Source organism: Medicago sativa, chromosome 8 (assembly GCF_051527215.1).
Source record: "Medicago sativa cultivar Bolivia chromosome 8, Bolivia_mono, whole genome shotgun sequence".
Taxonomy (NCBI): domain Eukaryota; kingdom Viridiplantae; phylum Streptophyta; class Magnoliopsida; order Fabales; family Fabaceae; genus Medicago; species Medicago sativa.
In genome coordinates, this window is record NC_140756.1 from 56,272,403 (window position 1) to 56,292,480 (window position 20,078).

The window sequence follows — 20,078 nt, forward strand, 5'->3', positions numbered from 1 at the left end:
GCGATCCAGTCTACTCATAGATATTCCATCCCCCCGATACCAAGTAAACAATCGACCACAGATAGGCAAGTCAATTAAGAAACTATCATGAATGAATTTATTAAACACATCCACATCCGCTTGTCGAAAGACCACAGCCCTGCCTTTCCTTTCTTCACAACCTCTAACCGAGTTAAAGTCTCCACAGACACAAATGCACAGGTCACCATTATTAACAACTCGCGCAGACAGACACTCCCACAAATTTTTTTTTTGCCTCCAAGTCGCATGGAGCGTACACATTGAAGATAATAAATTCTTCACCTGTAAGAATAACCTTACCCTTGATAGCCAGAACATGGTTGAAACTGAAGGAACTCCACACTTCAATCTGGGACCATGTTTAAATGTTGTTATTAGTACTTTAGTACTGCTTAATACTCCCTCAGTTTCACAATTTAATCAAAAAAACAAATTATTTTAAAATGAATATCACTTCATATTTCCAATACAATTTTAATTTATTTCTTCAGACTTTATCTTCAATAAATACTTTAACTTTTCTCTCACACAATTTTCAATGCAAGTTTAAATTTGATTTTTTCTTATAAAGTAAAGACAAAGTAAAGACAGGTTAATAAAAATGCTATGTTTAAAAATTATTTCATTCCATTTCATAATGCGTGTGCAAAAATCTTAAAGCACCTTGTTGTGAAACGGAGGGAGGAAAACTCATTGAACAAATCTGGGGCGTACAATGATGCCTTGAATGCACCAAATTGTGTCACTTTGTTGTCGATGGAGTGAGTACCTTCTCGAACTCAAAACCGGTTCACACACAAGGTTGACGTCACGACAGGAGGATGGGTGGTAAGTCAAAGCTTTGACAAGTGTCATTCAACTGAGAGAAACACCGACAACTAATCTAAGGTACAGCAACTTCTTGTTTCAGTTTTCTCAGCTGTTTCATTTTTATCTAATTTGCCATATAGTTTGTTAGTTACTTGTATCATATTTTCTTGTTACTCTCATTCATTTTGTATTTTGTATTTTTTATTTTTGGAAGAAATAACCTTATCTTCTAGTATTTCATTTTATTTATTACCAATTTTCGATTTTCTAGCATTTATTTTGTGTATGAATTCTGCTTTTTTACCTTTGTTTGCTTTGCTTAATTAATGTTTTTACTGTTGCCACTTATTAAAAAAAAAATTAAAAAATAAAAACAAGTTTCATATTTGATCAGAATGTTTGATTAAATATTGAGCTTCATAATTGCTATTTTTATTAGGTTTAACTGCAGTTTTGGTCCCCTATTTTAAAATTCGACGGTTTTGGTCCTTCTATCACATATTTTTTCAAAAATACTATGATATGATATGTTTTAAATGAAGTTTTTAAGGGAATTTTGTTACAATTTCATCGATGTTGATCTTTTTCTATCTTCGAATCATATTCCATGACATTTAAAATTTATCACATCACATTTTTATAGTTCAAAAATATGATGGATGGACCAAAACTGTCGAATTTTAAAATAGGGGGACCAATTCTGCAAAAAAGTGAAAATAGGGGGACTAAAACTGCAATTAAGCCTTTTTATTATTATTCATATATTAAGTAGGTTTAATGGTGTGTTTGTGAATTGTTTTTTAGAAGGCTTTGGAGGGTTAAGTTTATATTTGAATATATACTATTGATGTTTATCATTTTGTTCTTTCAACTATATAGACTTAGCTCTCCAAACACAACCTAAGTGTTCCATTAGAAAGGTAAATGAATCTGTTGATCTTCCACCTATACTCTTTTTCTATTTCTGTTTCATGGTAGTTCTTTTCATTTGGTGCTAGCTGATAGTCTGATATAATAGTTTCGCTTTTGCATGCCATTTTGTTTCATAAAAAATAAAATAAAAAAACTGATAGAATTGTATTGTGTTGTATTGTAACCTATGAAGCCCATGCATTGGTGGACATAAACTAGTAGAACAAATAATAGAAGAAAACTGAATGATTGATACACAACGAGCCAAATGTAATAGATTGTCCTGTGAAGTATAGTATGCTACCAGAATCAGTAAAAGTTTCATTTTTTTGGTATTAGATTGGATTAAGGCAACTAATGATGGTTGAATCACCTGCATTTTTTAATGACATAGTTTATAGGGATAATTTCAATTACAAGTAGTCGTAGAAGCTCAAGGGCAGTCCAAAACTTTGAAGGGATAAGAGAAAAAGGATTATGAGTGGGGAAGGAAAAGTGGTGTGTGTGACAGGTGCTGCTGGTTTTATTGCTTCATGGATTGTTAAGTTTCTCCTCCAACGTGGTTACACTGTCAGAGCCACTGTTCGTGACCCAAGTTAGTGCTTCTTTCTCTTTATATAAATTCATCAGCACAACATTCTTGTCCTTTATGTTTCAGCTATTTGGTTTCCCTTATGAATGATTGGTGTGCAAGCAGGTAATCCTAAAAAGGTTGACCACTTGCTTAAACTTGATGGTGCAACGGAGAGGTTGCAACTCTTTAAGGCGGATCTCTTGGAAGAAGGTTCCTTTGACTCTGTTGTTGAGGGTTGTGACGGTGTCTTCCATACTGCTTCACCTGTCCGTTTTGTCGTAGATGACCCACAGGTTCATTCCATGCTATTGTGTATAAATCGTTCAATTTGGTGTGCTTGTTATTAGGTTTTATATCCGGCCTAGCTTATTCTTAGACTCTGATACTATATTAAGTTTAATGTTGAGTCTAATTCATCCTTTACAAAACCAATTTGTAAGGTGATGGTGAGGGATGTCACTCTTTATAAAAATATTTTGGGTCTTATCTCCTTTCAATGTGTAACTTGAGTTTTACTGTCTCAAAAAGTAGTTTGTTTCTTAATGCAATCATACGTGTTTTTTTTATTTATTTATGATGAAAGAAGAAAGTTTTTTTTCCTTCAACATTAATTGATTTTCATAGGTTACTAGTTTAGCGAAGATCATAAGAGATCCTTTCATACACAAAAACACATGCTGTAAAATGTAAATGAAATTTTGGTAAAGTGATTTTCATAGGTTACCAGGTTAGCGGAGATCACAAGCAGAGTAGTTAATAGCGGCGCTATAGCGGCCAATAGCGGCCGCGCGGTGCGGTGCGGTACCGGACCGCTATGCAATAAGCCATGTCGTAGCGTTATGAGATAGCGGCGCAATAGCGGCCGCAACACTGCATAGCGGTTTTGCAGTCTAGCACCGCTATTTCATTTTACGTGAAAATACAAGATTCTCCTTGGTTTTAAAAAAAAAACAAGGGTATTTTTGTCATTTTCGTCAAACCCTAATAACTTCAGTTTCTCTCTTCCTTCTTTCATTCTTTACGGCGCCTTTCATCTTCTCACCCCAAAACGCATTTCTCGCAAAAAACGGACGATCTGTACATCTTCTCACCGTAAAACGCCGTCGTTGCTTTATATTAGATAATCATCATTGATTTCCAATGCTATGTTATGTTGGAATTATCAGTTCTTTTCTTTAGGATTTAATGTTTTGAATTTTTGTCAAGACTTTTGAATTTTGATATTATGTTGGAGACTTGAAAGCTTTCGTAATGTTTTGAATTTTGGTGGTTTGTAACTTTGAATGATTTTGAGTAAAACATTTCATAAGATTTAGGTGGTTTGTAACTTTGTGTGATTTATGAATGTGTCATGAGATTTGAATGTTATATTTAATTTTATATTAGATATATGTTTGTTTATAATTTATAGTATTATTTATATAATTTGTCCTAAAAGTTATGAAATAGCGGTCATAGCGCTAGGCGCTATCCCGCTATAGCATTTTTGGGGTCGGCCGCTACGCGCCGCTATCCGCTATTAACTACTATGATCACAAGACTCAAGAGCATAATTATCGGTGGGTGGCATTGCAAATTTTAGTCCATGTGTGGCAACTGCTGTCAGAGAGGGATGGATATTTGCTTAATAATTGGTAGCTTTTCTTGACCACGGTTCCAACTTCAGCAACCATGTCTTTCATCCTTTCAAAAACTTTTTGAAGTAAAATAATAATACAGTTTTGGAGTATATTGTGAGATTAGTGCGACCAATTTTAGAGTTTTGAATGGGTTTTATGGATATTTAGAAAATATAGTTGAGTTGCTTAAATAATTGAGAAATGTGAAGTAATATAATATATTTTGATAGGTCCATTTATACTACCAAGTTGGGTGGCATTAATGTGGGGCTCTAAGAGATCCTTTCATACACAAAAACACATGAAATGGCTTCAAATTAAGAACTAAGAAAATTGGGGATGTATGACTTTCCAGTTCATCTGTGTCTGCTTAATGTAACAAGATGAATATATGGTTAAAATTGCAACCAGCTATTTCTTTGTGAGAAATCGTCTTTTTCTGCCAGGAAAATTTGTAGAGCTTAATAACAACCACACTTTCAAATTTAAGTTCCACTCTATGCGCTAGTAACTTTAGATTTCTTTATTTCAGGCTGAGTTGATTGATCCGGCACTGAAGGGAACTCTTAATGTTCTTCAATCATGTGCAAAATCACCATCTGTGAAACGAGTTATCTTAACTTCGTCGGTTTCTGCAGTTGTATATGATACAAGGCCGAAAAATCCTGGAGTCATAGTTGATGAGACATGGTTTTCAGATCCAGATTTATGTAGGGAATCAAAGGTTAGTACTGTTTTTCCTAAAACTTATTCAAAATGAAAACTTGAAGCTCTTGAAGTTGGGACATGTTATTTTAATGTAGTTTATCTGAAGTTAGGAATCGAATAATGTGCTTTTTGTTTATATGAGATAAAACCTTGAATGATATTACAAAAGATTCCTAATTAAATAAGGAAACAAGTCCTAATATATAATGAAATATGGAACTAATCCAAAGGAACAACTTATGTTACCCAAAATCACTCTAAGATATAATTAATATCATAAGATAATTTTTTATAAATTAACACCAACTTTCTTGACTACCTTCTATTTGTGTTATCAGTTATGGTACACACTTTCGAAGACGATGGCTGAGGCTGCTGCCTGGAAATTTGTAAATGAAAACAGCATTGACATGGTTGCTATTAACCCAACAATGGTGGCAGGACCTCTCTTACAACCAGAGCTTAACGGAAGTGTTGAACCAATTTTAAACCTAATAAATGGTAATTTTTCTTTAGGAGGCATTTGGAAGAGCTTATTTTGACTTATTTCATGACATAAAAAGCTTATATTAGTTTGTGGATACAAAATAACTAATATAATCAAACTCGTTAAACGCTTAATTTAATTAAGTTGTTTACCTTAACATGTCCTTTAGCAAAGTTATGTTGGAAAAGAATTCTATTATCTGCATTGTCTGTCTCAACAAGATAATAACTTAGGTTTTTCTTTATGCTACACTTCTGGATCTGAGACCCCTTTGTGATTTTGTTAATGATAGATTTGATAAAGAATGGCATAATATTCAATTTCTGATTTTGCAATAGAATTAGTGAACAAATGTTTTGCATAGATAAATATCATAGTTGATGTCATTCTTATGAATTCACTGTACTTGACAATCATCCTCGAGCAATTGAAGATTGCAATTAGTTTAAACCGTTTGGCATCACTCAAAATATTAATGGTGCCCTTTCGTATTCAAACACAATCTCTCCAGGGAAATGAAACAAAATTGATCATCAAAATTTAAAAGAAACTCAAAGAGATGTTGATGGTGGGTTGGGTACGAAGAAGTTCATTGACGGTGGGGGGGTGGGTGGAAAGGAAGTTTATCAGAACAGTTTTCACTTTTCAGAGTTAAAAGTTTAATAAACTGCTAAGCTGGTTTCCAGTTAAGTGATTTTTAAAACGTGGTGTCTTGGACCAATGGTTGAGGGAGTGTTCAAAGGAGTGTGTTCGAGAGTTTGTCCTTAGCATTCCTCATAAGAGAATGAGGGCATAATTACTAACGTTTTTAGTTATTTATACCTCAACATGTGTACAATTTTATAATAAATTGTCCTGTGAAGTATAGTATGCTACCAGAATCAGTAAAAGTTTCATTTTTTTGGTATTAGATTAGATTAAGGCAACTAATGATAGTTGAATCACCTGCATTTTTTAATGACATAGTTTATAGGGATAATTTCAATTACAAGTAGTCGTAGAAGCTCAAGGGCAGTCCAAAACTTTGAAGGGATAAGAGAAAAAGGATTATGAGTGGGGAAGGAAAAGTGGTGTGTGTGACAGGTGCTGCTGGTTTTATTGCTTCATGGATTGTTAAGTTTCTCCTCCAGCGTGGTTTCATAAGATAATTTTTTATAAATTAACACCAACATTCTTGACTACTTCTATTTGTGTTATTAGTTATGGTACACACTTTCGAAGACTTTGGCTGAGGCTGCTGCCTGGAAATTTGTAAATGAAAACAGCATTGACATGGTTGCTATTAACCCAACAATGGTGGCAGGACCTCTCTTACAACCAGAGCTTAACGGAAGTGTTGAACCAATTTTAAACCTAATAAATGGTAATTTTTCTTTAGGAGGCATTTCGAAGAGCTTATTTTGACTTATTTCATGACATAAAAAGCTTATATTAGTTTGTGGATACAAAATAACTAATATAGTCAAACTCGTTAAACGCTTAATTTAATTAAGTTGTTTACCTTAACATGCCCTTTAGCATAGTTATGTTGGAAAAGAATTCTATTATCTGCATTGTCTGTCTCAACAAGATGATAACTTAGGTTTTTCTTTATGCTACACTTCTGGATCTGAGACCCCTTTGTGATTTTGTTAATGATAGATTTGATAAAGAATGGCATAATATTCAATTTTTGATTTTGCAATAGAATTAGTGAACAAATGTTTTGCATAGATAAATATCATAGTTGATGCCATTCTTATGAATTCACTGTACTTGACAATCATCCTCGAGCAATTGAAGGTTGCAATTAGTTTGAACCGTTTGGCATCACTCGAAAAATTAATGGTGCCCTTCGTATTCAAACACAATCTCTCCAGGGAAATGAAACAAAATTGATCATCAAAATTTAAAAGAAACTCAAAGAGGTGTTGATTGTGGGTTGGGTACGAAGAAGTTCATTGACTGTGGGGGGATGGGTGGAAAGGAAGTTTATCAGAACAGTTTTCACTTTTCAGAGTTAAAAGTTTAATAAACTGCTAAGCCGGTTTCCAGTTAAGTGATTTTTAAAACGTGGTGTCTTGGACCAATGGTCAGTGGCGGAGCCACTCAAGGACATGGGTATGCCATGGCCACCCCATTAAAAAAAGTAAAAATTAATTTTGTATACTGTGCTGGCTTTTGTTTGCTTGATTTTTAAAAAGTAATCTTATTTGCTTAATTTCAATCACGATGTGGTTGTTGTTCTTTACTATTCTATTTGTGCTTGAATTACTTTTGTTCAATAGCTTGATAAAAACGTGAAATATGGTTTCAAATTACTCGGAGCGCGTAAAATATTAGTTTAGTTATTTATAAGTCATGAAATTTCATATTTTTTTAAGATAGCGGCCACCCCAAATTTTTTGGTCTGGCTCCGCCACTGCCAATGGTTGAGGGAGTGTTCAAAGGAGTGTGTTCGAGAGTTTGTCCTTAGCATTCCTCACAAGAGAATGAGGGCATAATTACTAACGTTTTTAGTTATTTATACCTCAACATGTGTACAATTTTATAATAATTACACTTCTTGTCATGCCTGACTGAGACTACAAGAGTATTACCAAATATTTTTATCTATTTTGTATTGATATTAGATAAGATTTAGGTGTTTAATAACTAAAGAATCTCTGATTCATTGTTACAACTATTGAAGGTGAATAACATTTATAGTGATTGTTGGAGTTATTTTTTCCCTCTTATCAGTCATAATCTGCCAATATTTGTCTTTAATATGTCATTGAATGGTTACTGATTGATTAATTTATGTTTCTTTGATTAATCAATAATAGTGGATTTGCAATGTGAGACATATTAAATAATGTCATATTTATTCCGGACAAGAATTGTCCTCTTGCATAATATAACAACTTTTTGAATTGTTGGATGCAGGTATACCTTTTCCAAATAAAGCATATGGATGGTGCAATGTGAAAGATGTTGCTAACTCCCATATTCTGGCATACGAGACTGCTTCAGCTAGTGGAAGATATTGTTTGGCTGAGAGAGTGGTACACTATTCAGAACTTGCTATGATTTTACGTGATCTGTGCCCAACTTTACAAATTTCAGACAAGTAAGTTCAATTGCTATATAAAATATGAATTGGGATCTGCATTTTTTGAAAACAGCTGTTTTTAGTTCTTTGCTTGCTTCTTGTTTGAAACACTCGGCATAAAAATAGTAAATATTTTCACAAAGGGACCTTATGTTTGTTAAATAACATGGACAGTAAAGATTCAACAATTAATTTTAGTTTATTTTAGTTGGGCCTAGCAGTTGGTTTATATTATAGAAATTCAGCACGGTTGAAAATTTCAATTTTCTCAAATATGTCAATTGATAAAAATCCAAATTCCACATAAGCTAGAAATATGGCCTAAATAGAGCTTAGACAATTCTCTCCCTACAAACTGGTTTGCTGGGATTGTAGGCCCAAAGAACAAATTAAGAGATGAATGAAACTTGTTGGAACAAGATTTAGTTTTCTTTGGTTGTTTGTGCTTCCCTTTACTTGGACCATACAAAAAACACAAATTAGATTTTTGCTCGGTGATGTTTCTCTTCAGTTTACTCTATCTCACAAGGGTTATAAAGGCTTCTGTCCTCATGGGAAGTTGTTCATCTCTGAGAATTTTGTTATATTAAACAAAATTCATTTCCCGTGCAAAGAAGTTAATTTTTTCTTCTCTTTTTACTAACATATGCAATCTCTACAATTTTATAAGGTGTGAAGATGACGGGCCGTATATGCCAACATATCAGATTTCTAAGGAAAAGGCCAAGAGTTTGGGAATCGAGTTTACTCCTTTGGAAGTCAGCCTCAAGGAGACTGTGGAAAGCTTCAGAGAGAAAAAGATCGTCAACTTTTAATTTGTTGCGATATTCCACTTAATAAATTCATGACAAGATGTTAGTGTCATTTGATCCATGAAGTGAAAGTGAATCCCCCACTTAGTACAATAACATTTTCGCTTGTTGAAAAAATGTTGACAATCTCAATCATGTTCAATTTGTGATTATTATAAACTTTTTGAATAAGGTTTGTAAAGTTTATATTTAGTCAAAATGGTTAGTATTGTTTGAAAATGGAATTACTTTTGAGTCCAAAAATCTAGGAACAAGTTATTATTGCATCTTGAAGGATTTTGGGTCTTTGTCTTCATTTTAGACAATAATAAATTTGAGTTAGAAAATTTGTGAAGAGATCAAAGTTATATATGAACCACTATAGGAGAAAAAATAGAAAACATTTTACATTTCTAGCTAATGAACCAAATGATTCAATTCCTCTAAGGTATCAGACTATCAATTGATGAATTCATGATCTTATGAACTGCAAAAAACCAGCAACCAAACCCTCATGTTCCAACAATGAACCTCGGATTTTGTACTGCCATCAAGTCTTTGAAATTGAAACCCTCGAAGTGAGTAATACTGTGTCAATGTATCCTACATCCTAACCATCTAGTAGAAAATCAGAACACGATGCTTGGTTTCATGCATTTGGCTTGGAAGTACAACTCTTGTAAGGAAAAAAAATACAACTCTTGTATTTCAAAAGAAGGAACACATTGAGAAATTTTAGTACAACATTAAATGGTGAATTAGTATCATCATATATGTATACAAAGTAACCTTCCCTCTTATAAACAACTTTCTCCTTCTTCTACATGACAAAACTTCATCTCTCCTTCAAGATTTTGGGCATGATATCATACTTCATATGCAATATTATGCATAAACTGGCTTTGAAGAATTGCAATTAGTACTACAACAACAAAAAAGCTACCCAAAATGAAAAAGAAGAACAATTAATTAACTTGCACGGCAAATAGGAGCGTGGATGTAATCCAAATGAATGGAAGACACTAATATTTGATAGAGAAATAATAATGAAGAATGCAGTGCATAAGCATATATGCATGGAAGTATATATAGTGATTCGTGTATAATCAATTCATTTTTCGTAATCATATATATAGAGCAGTGTGCATATGCAGAATGTAGGTTCAAACCCGACCACCATAAAGAAAAAAATAATACTAAGTACTCTATGAACTTTAAAGTTATCTATGATCTTGGTAAGTTTACGAAATTAAGAGATCCAATTTTCATACAAAATTTCTTTTAACAAAAAAGTATACCTCTTTGATGTGTCATCTAATATTCTATTTTAAATCCTAAACTAATTAAAAACCCGTGCGAAGCATAGGTTGAATATCGCATTTTTGAAATATTTTGTTGCATTTTTCACATTCTACCAAATTAAGGGAAAAAGTAGGGTAAGAGTGAAAATGCAAACTTTATATTCATAAAAAAAAATAAAAAATCTACGGGTCCTTAAACGCATGATTATCTAATTTTTTTTTCATAAATGGTTTAAAGGATGGAAAAAACCATGAATAAAAGAAAATTGTCAAAGAATGGATGATAATTACTATACCCTTATTAGATTTTAATGGATGGATAATTCATCCGATCCATAAATCAAAGTGTATTATTTTTTTTTTAAAGTGTATTATTTTTTTTGATAGGTGTATTTATTAATTGAAGTGTTTTATTAGTGAATTCAATCTAAAATAACTTATTACGATCTTTTTTTAAAAAACAACTTATTTATGTAAAACAACTTATTATGATCTTGTTTTGAAAAACAACTTATTAATGCAAAACAACTTATTACGATATCTTTTGAAAAAACAACTTATTTATGCAAAACAACTTATTATGATCTCTTTAAAAAAACAGCTTATTCGAAACAACTTATTTATACAAAACAACTTATTAGGATCTCTTTTTTAAAAAACAACTTATTCGAAACAACTTATTTATGCAAAACAGCTTATTACGATCTCATTTTAAAAAACAACTTATTCAAAACAGCTTATTTATGTAAAACAACTTATTCAAAACAACTTATTTATGCAGAACAACTTATTAGGATCTCTTTTTTTAAAACCGCTTATTTGAAACAACTTATTTATGCAAAACAACTTATTATACTGTATGGATGGTTTATTATTACGTGTAATTGCCTTCAACCAATGTTTGAAAAAGTGTAAAGTAATTATATTGCCTTCAACCACTGGATGAATAGTTTCAATCAACAATTAATCAAACCCTCCATGGTTTTCTACAACTGTACATATAATCAAATTTTAAACAGTGCCAATAATTCATTTAAAATAAAACTATAATGATTAAAAAAGGGTAGAAACCCTATCACACCAGAAACTAAATAAAACTAAACAACTTAATTATACTTCTCACTACAATAAGCAGCTTTTGGCACAACCAAGTTTGCAACAGTAGGAAACAAAGGCTTGTTCAAAAAAAAAAAAAAAAACAGTAGGAAACGAAGGAAGTTGATTCACTTTAGAGGATAAATTGCTCCAAGTTACAATGTGTGGCCAAAATTACACTAAACATCAACATTTTCAAACACATTTCCCATCTCTAGTGGCTTACATAAAATGTATTTTGCATGGAAAAACTTTTTTGTAACCAAAAATTCTATTGTCTATCAAAACTGCAGCTACTAGTGGCAAAATTCACCATCAGCATGTTGTAAGAAATAACTTTGTGATGATAATTGGAGCCATGAAAGATAGTGGCCTTTTGTATGGTTCAATAAAACTTGGTAGAGATCACAATACATTGTTTCTATAAGCACCTGGAACACACAAATGGCCATTGTTACCAAATATTATTCAAGCCAGCCACAAACAAAATAAAAAATGAAGATTTTGGGAGCTTCAGTCCCTGCATTGTTAGGGAAAATATTAGAATATCAAATAAAGAATTACAACGTACTTAAAGAGAAGAAACAGAGTAGCAGGACATTGTAATCAAACCATTAACACAGATTTCTCATTATCACTACAGATTTCTACATTGTCACTACAGATTCGCTGCATGCATATACTGCTACCAGACAAAGAAATAGTATACTAAATTGCGCGATCTATATCACTTAACTGGTCAAAGGACTACAACTAAATTGACCTGCTGACATTATGCTATCACAGACAGAAAGTATACTAAACACAACTGGTCATGGTAAATCTACAAATGTCATATATAAAAGTTGGTAGATACTAACCAGGAGTTCCACAAAGCCAATCATGTGTGCGCAATAATGCTTCATGTTAAATTCATACAAGAGAAGCTTGATAGTTCCTCAACAAATTGAGGACCATCATGAGATATTCCAGCTACAAAAAAGAATTCACTGAATTAAAAAAGGCACATGTTAAATGAAAAGATTATAAATAGCAAGTTGGTAGATACTAACCAGGAGTACCACAAAGCCAATCATGTGAGCACAATAATGCTTCAACATTATCTGGCAAAAGAACACTTCTATATTTATCAAGAATCCGTCTACATATACTGAATGAGGACTCTGATGCCACTGTTGTAATCGGAATGCTCAAGATATCACGTGCCATCTTAGAAACTTCAGGGTATTTACCTTCATTCGCTTTTCAATATTCAAGAACATCTAAGTTAGCATATTGATTATGATCAAGTCTCTCTTCATCCAAATAAGTTTGCAAATCAGTCTCTTTTCTTGAAGGTCCACACAATTTACTTTGATAATTACTAAAATCTTCTAATTCACTTGAAAGAATGATTGGACTACCTCTAACAGACCTTTGTGAAGATGAAACACTTCGCTCATTAGAGGACACGAGATATTCTTGAAAAAAAAAGTCTCATCTTATCAAGAACCTCATTAGCAATTTTCACTCCTCCATCATTACCAAACAACTTCACATATCAGTATTTAACAAAATGTAACTTATATCTAGGATCTAAGATGACCGCAAAAGAAAGAATAACACTGTAACAACTCCAGTATTTGTCAAATTTGGTCTTCATGCTTTTGGCCATGCAACATATTTGATCTTGATTTACAGATACATCATGATAAACACATGCAACTTCCTTGAGTTTCAAATAGAGGTTTGCAGTTGGATAATTGCTAGTTAATAATTAAATACCAAGTGTTAATGTACGTGAAGCCTGTAGCGTGAGCAAATAGAAGTGGTAAACAGAAATACATGTTTATGGATGACTATTGAGTGAAAACAAGAAAATTTTATTAAAAAATAAAATAAAAAATTATCATTAAAATTTTGCAATTTGCAGTATCTTCTAATTGATTGAAGTGGAAGCTTTAAAAAAAAAAAACATTGAAAGATTTACAATAGCTTTTAAAATGATGGTACGTACAACTAGTGTCTGCTGCAATATTCAAGATATTGAACAACAAATTTACTTTCACCGTTAATCCCCCCAAATATTGCATTGTACGACTCTGGTATGCAATTTTTTTTAAAAGGGTTTTAGTCAATCTATTTCCCATTTTACAGTAAGGGGGTTTTATTGTTTTCCCTTCATTTTTCCTGCTTTTAGCACCTCAGGTATTAACGTGCAACATTGGTACTTCATTTTTGTATTAATAAAATATAACTGGAGTGAGGAGATGGTAACCTCATTCAAGGCAGGGAATACCTTTGGACTTAAAAACAGTCACAAAAGAGTTCATATTTACCTCCCTCCAAGAAGACTAGTAGGGTCATAATATATTTACAATAAACCAGTATGAACCACCAATATGAATCTTCAATTTCAACATTGAATATATTTACAAGTCAGAAAATGGTTTTCAGAAAATACATAAGCTTATAAGTTGCCTAGGTTGTGATTTTCCCAAATATGAACTTCAACACCCGTATCCGAAATTGCTTATACATGTGTTCGTTCATATATATACATAATAACTATCTATTCTACATATCCAATACCGCATATTCCCTACAACAACGAAGCACTCATAAGATTGTCAAAGAAATGCTCTGTGCAAATCCACTTCGGTTGACATGATTTACTTCCAATAAGATTCCGTAGCATAGAGAGGCATCCACCAAATCTACTTTGATACATTTTCCTCACAGTTAGGTGTTTATCCAGAACCATCAATTCCAGAAGAGTTTAACAGCTCTGTCAGAAAATTGAATCAGCATTTACCCGCAAGAGGAGTACACAAAAACAAGGGGGGAAAATAGGCAACAATAACAAAAAAAGATATCACATCAAAGTCAAGGTTTACAGTTAGCATGATGAAACAACTAATATAGTAGAGCCTCATACACTAGAAGAGAACAGAGATACAAGTATTTCTCAAAAAATGTATTGTGAAACCCATTACCAGAAATTTCAAAATATAAATCATAGAAAGGATGCCTTGGATTCAACACATAAATCTGACATAGAATATCATCCTAGCACATACAAAATGAAACTGTCAGTAGGCGTTTCCCTTTCATATTGAAATACCGAAGAAGGTATAACTTGGGTTGCAAACCACCAGACTCTTGTTTTCAAACCAAGTACAGCTGCGGCCTCTGCATCTCATTCAATATTTTCTCACTTTTATATTTAAAAATTTATAGTTTTCCAATTTGTTGTTTTCATCTGATTTGGACTAGTACAAAAATCTAGTATGCAACAACACTCACTAGCAACTCCTTTTAGAAATCGAAAGTTCTATGAAACTTAAGAATAAATTACTGTAATTTTCAGCAAAAACTTTCAACTTCTTCTGAGGTAAACGGCTCAAACTATTACTGCTGTCACAAACTACAGCAAAATCTAAATAAGACAGTTCCAGCACTGCACATAGCTCCAAACTGGTAAAAGGAGTATATATTTACACTCTTAACAGGAATTCAAGAAAAATAGAGGAAATATAGAAAAAAAAATAATCAAAAAATAATTACTTAAGAATAAGGATTGCAGTATTAGAGCTTCCACCAAGAGAAATCTAGATACAAGTTAACCAATCAATGAAAATAGTAGCACAAACAGAAGCAGTTTGAAAACATACAAATACTTTAGACTACTGAGTGAATGTTTGTACCATACTGTATTTCATCGATAAATGATGTTCGAAAAAATCATGGTCGGGTTATGTTTGAATCGATGTTTTTAAAACAACCAGTCATTGAACTAGAAAAAGTGCTGATTCAAGGTTTAATCGTCTAACTGTGGTTAGACTGGTAATAATACATAACATTTTTCATGATATATTAAGTAATGAAGCTTTATATATCATTTTAAAAAACTCAAGTATTTTTTTTTTAAATCGTAAATATGTCTTGCTATTCATAAATATCCTGCACAAAATAAATTATCAATTCTAATATTTTTAAATCCTTCTCTTTTCCCACATTGACATGTTTTCATATGTCCGAACAAAGAAGATAATATAAGAATCAAGTGTGTACCTCCTTTATAGTAATGCCATCTGATCCTGCAGTATCAACAATATCGAAAATTTGATGCTCAATATGAAGCTCCTTTCCAGAGTCTGATTTTTTTTTTTTATCTTCATTTCCAGATCCAGAAGTTATTGGCTCAAGAAGCCTCAGGTAAGCCTCAATCTGCAAACAAGTTAAGACTTATAGCCAAGGACAATAACAAACAAAAACAAGATGTTTTATTCTTTAGTTAGTTTTATAGAATACTATGAACTTGCTTCACATAAAGAGAATATTTCCAGCAATTTCCAAGAGAGACATTGTTGAGTTGAGACAGTGCTGCTCAACAGAAAATAAACCCACCATTCAAAAAACAGAATTTGAACCATAAAAAGCAATGGAGAGAAGACGGTTATTATAAAGTGGTAAATAGTAATAACTAACTCACCTTACCATTCACCTTAGCATCAAACTGCTCCACAATATTATGCGCTTTCAACCTGGCAACAATCTGATCACACAATGAAAAGTGCAACCAGGCAAACTATCAATAGCTGCATATAACAGAATATATATAACTACAGTTTTGGGAAGTTTAAAGTTTGAAAACACACTTGTCTACACGCCCTTTATATATAACCAAGATCCTTCTTAATATCAGACACAAGAAGAACCTACTAAGAAAACATTATAATTACATATAAATGATGAGTTAACTTGGTTGTCGAAGCCAATGTTTTAAGTAAAGTCTGTGACTGCCAAGGTTTCAGATGTCTCCACGATCACAATGTGACCACAACTGAGGCTGTATTTGACCGCAATATAAAGGACTGTGATGCAACAACAGTGGATACAACAATTTAAAACCACTGTTGGCAGGCCCGGTTTGTGCCTTATAGCATAAGGCGACTACAGTTAAGGCTACAACTGATCACAACTCTCCGCAATATCAAAAATTGTGATACAGATGAACTGACGGAAATTGTCTATGTCGAGGAGTTCCACAAAGTCTGGGTTGATTTTCAACATCTTGAGTGACGGAAAATGAACTGAAAATGTTGAATCTTCACATGGATTGAGCCAACAAGACTGCAGTGTGTGTCTTCAAAAATACAGGTGAAATAACGTTCTATATATGTTACTTTACATATTAAAAATAGAATGAGAATACATACCCAAGGGAAAAGAGATTGGAGGATTTCGGTGGGGGTCCTCCTTCTATGTGATAGTTTTTGAGAACTGATTGTTTCCGAAGCTTCACCTTTATGTATCAATTCAAATAGTTCAATGTGTGTGTCAAAAGTAGGTTAAATTAAATTACCTCAAGGTTGTACCTTGAAGCCCAAGTATGATCATCAGCTTCAATACCTACACTAACACTAATTGAAGTAGTCGACACAATTTGCAGAAGCCATAGACCTAATCCTATTTTCTATGATTACATAATATAAAAGTGAATCCATATCAGTCTGAAACATTGCTTAGAATTGCAACTCTTTGCTTTTGGCAGAGATATATCACTCTAACTACAGATCAAAGAAACTTCGCATTGCTTCAGGCATCCCAGCAACAATGCGGTTTCGCAGCACAATAATGAAATTTTGGAGAAATTGACATACATTTTAAGAAACACACAAGTGATTGGGCATAACATCTAATTCCAATCTGGAAAACCAAACCAGTACATATATATTGAAAGAACAAAGAAAAAACTATAACCATCAAATAGATCAAACTAACACACCACTTTCCCATGCTGTGAATTTCCTTGAACAATATTAACAACAATCCATAAAGTAACTAATAAGCAAAAAATACATAACAAAATAACTAGAGTTAGGCTCAATTACTATTAAGAACAGGTGATATCAAAGTCTCTTGGTAGACTTTTGGAGCCTTGACACCATAATTGTTTTGAATTTCTAGAGTCTTAACAGCAAACTCGTTGTTTTGAACCTCGGATTTTGTACTGCCATCAAGTCTTTGAAATTGAAACCCTCGAAGTGAGTAATACTGTGTCAATGTATCCTACATCCTAACCATCTAGTAGAAAATCAGAACACGATGCTTGGTTTCATGCATTTGGCTTGGAAGTACAACTCTTGTAAGGAAAAAAAATACAACTCTTGTATTTCAAAAGAAGGAACACATTGAGAAATTTTAGTACAACATTAAATGGTGAATTAGTATCATCATATATGTATACAAAGTAACCTTCCCTCTTATAAACAACTTTCTCCTTCTTCTACATGACAAAACTTCATCTCTCCTTCAAGATTTTGGGCATGATATCATACTTCATATGCAATATTATGCATAAACTGGCTTTGAAGAATTGCAATTAGTACTACAACAACAAAAAAGCTACCCAAAATGAAAAAGAAGAACAATTAATTAACTTGCACGGCAAATAGGAGCGTGGATGTAATCCAAATGAATGGAAGACACTAATATTTGATAGAGAAATAATAATGAAGAATGCAGTGCATAAGCATATATGCATGGAAGTATATATAGTGATTCGTGTATAATCAATTCATTTTTCGTAATCATATATATAGAGCAGTGTGCATATGCAGAATGTAGGTTCAAACCCGACCACCATAAAGAAAAAAATAATACTAAGTACTCTATGAACTTTAAAGTTATCTATGATCTTGGTAAGTTTACGAAATTAAGAGATCCAATTTTCATACAAAATTTCTTTTAACAAAAAAGTATACCTCTTTGATGTGTCATCTAATATTCTATTTTAAATCCTAAACTAATTAAAAACCCGTGCGAAGCATAGGTTGAATATCGCATTTTTGAAATATTTTGTTGCATTTTTCACATTCTACCAAATTAAGGGAAAAAGTAGGGTAAGAGTGAAAATGCAAACTTTATATTCATAAAAAAAAATAAAAAATCTACGGGTCCTTAAACGCATGATTATCTAATTTTTTTTTCATAAATGGTTTAAAGGATGGAAAAAACCATGAATAAAAGAAAATTGTCAAAGAATGGATGATAATTACTATACCCTTATTAGATTTTAATGGATGGATAATTCATCCGATCCATAAATCAAAGTGTATTATTTTTTTTTAAAGTGTATTATTTTTTTTGATAGGTGTATTTATTAATTGAAGTGTTTTATTAGTGAATTCAATCTAAAATAACTTATTACGATCTTTTTTTAAAAAACAACTTATTTATGTAAAACAACTTATTATGATCTTGTTTTGAAAAACAACTTATTAATGCAAAACAACTTATTACGATATCTTTTGAAAAAACAACTTATTTATGCAAAACAACTTATTATGATCTCTTTAAAAAAACAGCTTATTCGAAACAACTTATTTATACAAAACAACTTATTAGGATCTCTTTTTTAAAAAACAACTTATTCGAAACAACTTATTTATGCAAAACAGCTTATTACGATCTCATTTTAAAAAACAACTTATTCAAAACAGCTTATTTATGTAAAACAACTTATTCAAAACAACTTATTTATGCAGAACAACTTATTAGGATCTCTTTTTTTAAAACCGCTTATTTGAAACAACTTATTTATGCAAAACAACTTATTATACTGTATGGATGGTTTATTATTACGTGTAATTGCCTTCAACCAATGTTTGAAAAAGTGTAAAGTAATTATATTGCCTTCAACCACTGGATGAATAGTTTCAATCAACAATTAATCAAACCCTCCATGGTTTTCTACAACTGTACATATAATCAAATTTTAAACAGTGCCAATAATTCATTTAAAATAAAACTATAATGATTAAAAAAGGGTAGAAACCCTATCACACCAGAAACTAAATAAAACTAAACAACTTAATTATACTTCTCACTACAATAAGCAGCTTTTGGCACAACCAAGTTTGCAACAGTAGGAAACAAAGGCTTGTTCAAAAAAAAAAAAAAAAACAGTAGGAAACGAAGGAAGTTGATTCACTTTAGAGGATAAATTGCTCCAAGTTACAATGTGTGGCCAAAATTACACTAAACATCAACATTTTCAAACACATTTCCCATCTCTAGTGGCTTACATAAAATGTATTTTGCATGGAAAAACTTTTTTGTAACCAAAAATTCTATTGTCTATCAAAACTGCAGCTACTAGTGGCAAAATTCACCATCAGCATGTTGTAAGAAATAACTTTGTGATGATAATTGGAGCCATGAAAGATAGTGGCCTTTTGTATGGTTCAATAAAACTTGGTAGAGATCACAATACATTGTTTCTATAAGCACCTGGAACACACAAATGGCCATTGTTACCAAATATTATTCAAGCCAGCCACAAACAAAATAAAAAATGAAGATTTTGGGAGCTTCAGTCCCTGCATTGTTAGGGAAAATATTAGAATATCAAATAAAGAATTACAACGTACTTAAAGAGAAGAAACAGAGTAGCAGGACATTGTAATCAAACCATTAACACAGATTTCTCATTATCACTACAGATTTCTACATTGTCACTACAGATTCGCTGCATGCATATACTGCTACCAGACAAAGAAATAGTATACTAAATTGCGCGATCTATATCACTTAACTGGTCAAAGGACTACAACTAAATTGACCTGCTGACATTATGCTATCACAGACAGAAAGTATACTAAACACAACTGGTCATGGTAAATCTACAAATGTCATATATA

At 32.3% G+C, this 20,078-nt stretch overlaps 1 protein-coding gene and 1 long non-coding RNA gene across 4 annotated transcripts; one reads left to right on the forward strand and one right to left on the reverse strand.

Annotated features, from left to right (window-relative positions):
* Positions 1-651: 651 nt before the first annotated feature.
* Positions 652-9,184, forward strand: LOC146899739 (cinnamoyl-CoA reductase CAD2-like). Of its 3 annotated transcripts, none has more exons than XM_085737497.1 (7): positions 652-909; positions 2,138-2,338; positions 2,441-2,610; positions 4,469-4,660; positions 6,332-6,494; positions 8,039-8,222; positions 8,875-9,184. In XM_085737497.1, exons 2-7 carry the CDS (start codon positions 2,221-2,223, stop codon positions 9,017-9,019), a joined length of 972 nt encoding a protein of 323 aa, XP_085593623.1. In that variant the 5' UTR covers positions 652-909; positions 2,138-2,220; the 3' UTR covers positions 9,020-9,184. The 3 variants fall into 3 exon arrangements, with proteins under 3 accessions (XP_085593623.1, XP_085593625.1, XP_085593624.1); XM_085737499.1 differs by having other exon boundaries at positions 2,145-2,338; XM_085737498.1 differs by lacking the exon at positions 652-909 and adding an exon at positions 1,354-1,751.
* Positions 9,185-13,835: 4,651 nt separating this feature from the next.
* On the reverse strand, positions 13,836-15,930 carry LOC146899740 (uncharacterized). Its single transcript, XR_015022577.1, has 3 exons — positions 15,866-15,930; positions 15,445-15,600; positions 13,836-14,158 (listed from the first exon to the last, which is right to left on the reverse strand). It is a non-coding gene; the product is annotated as an uncharacterized LOC146899740 (long non-coding RNA).
* Positions 15,931-20,078: the final 4,148 nt, after the last annotated feature.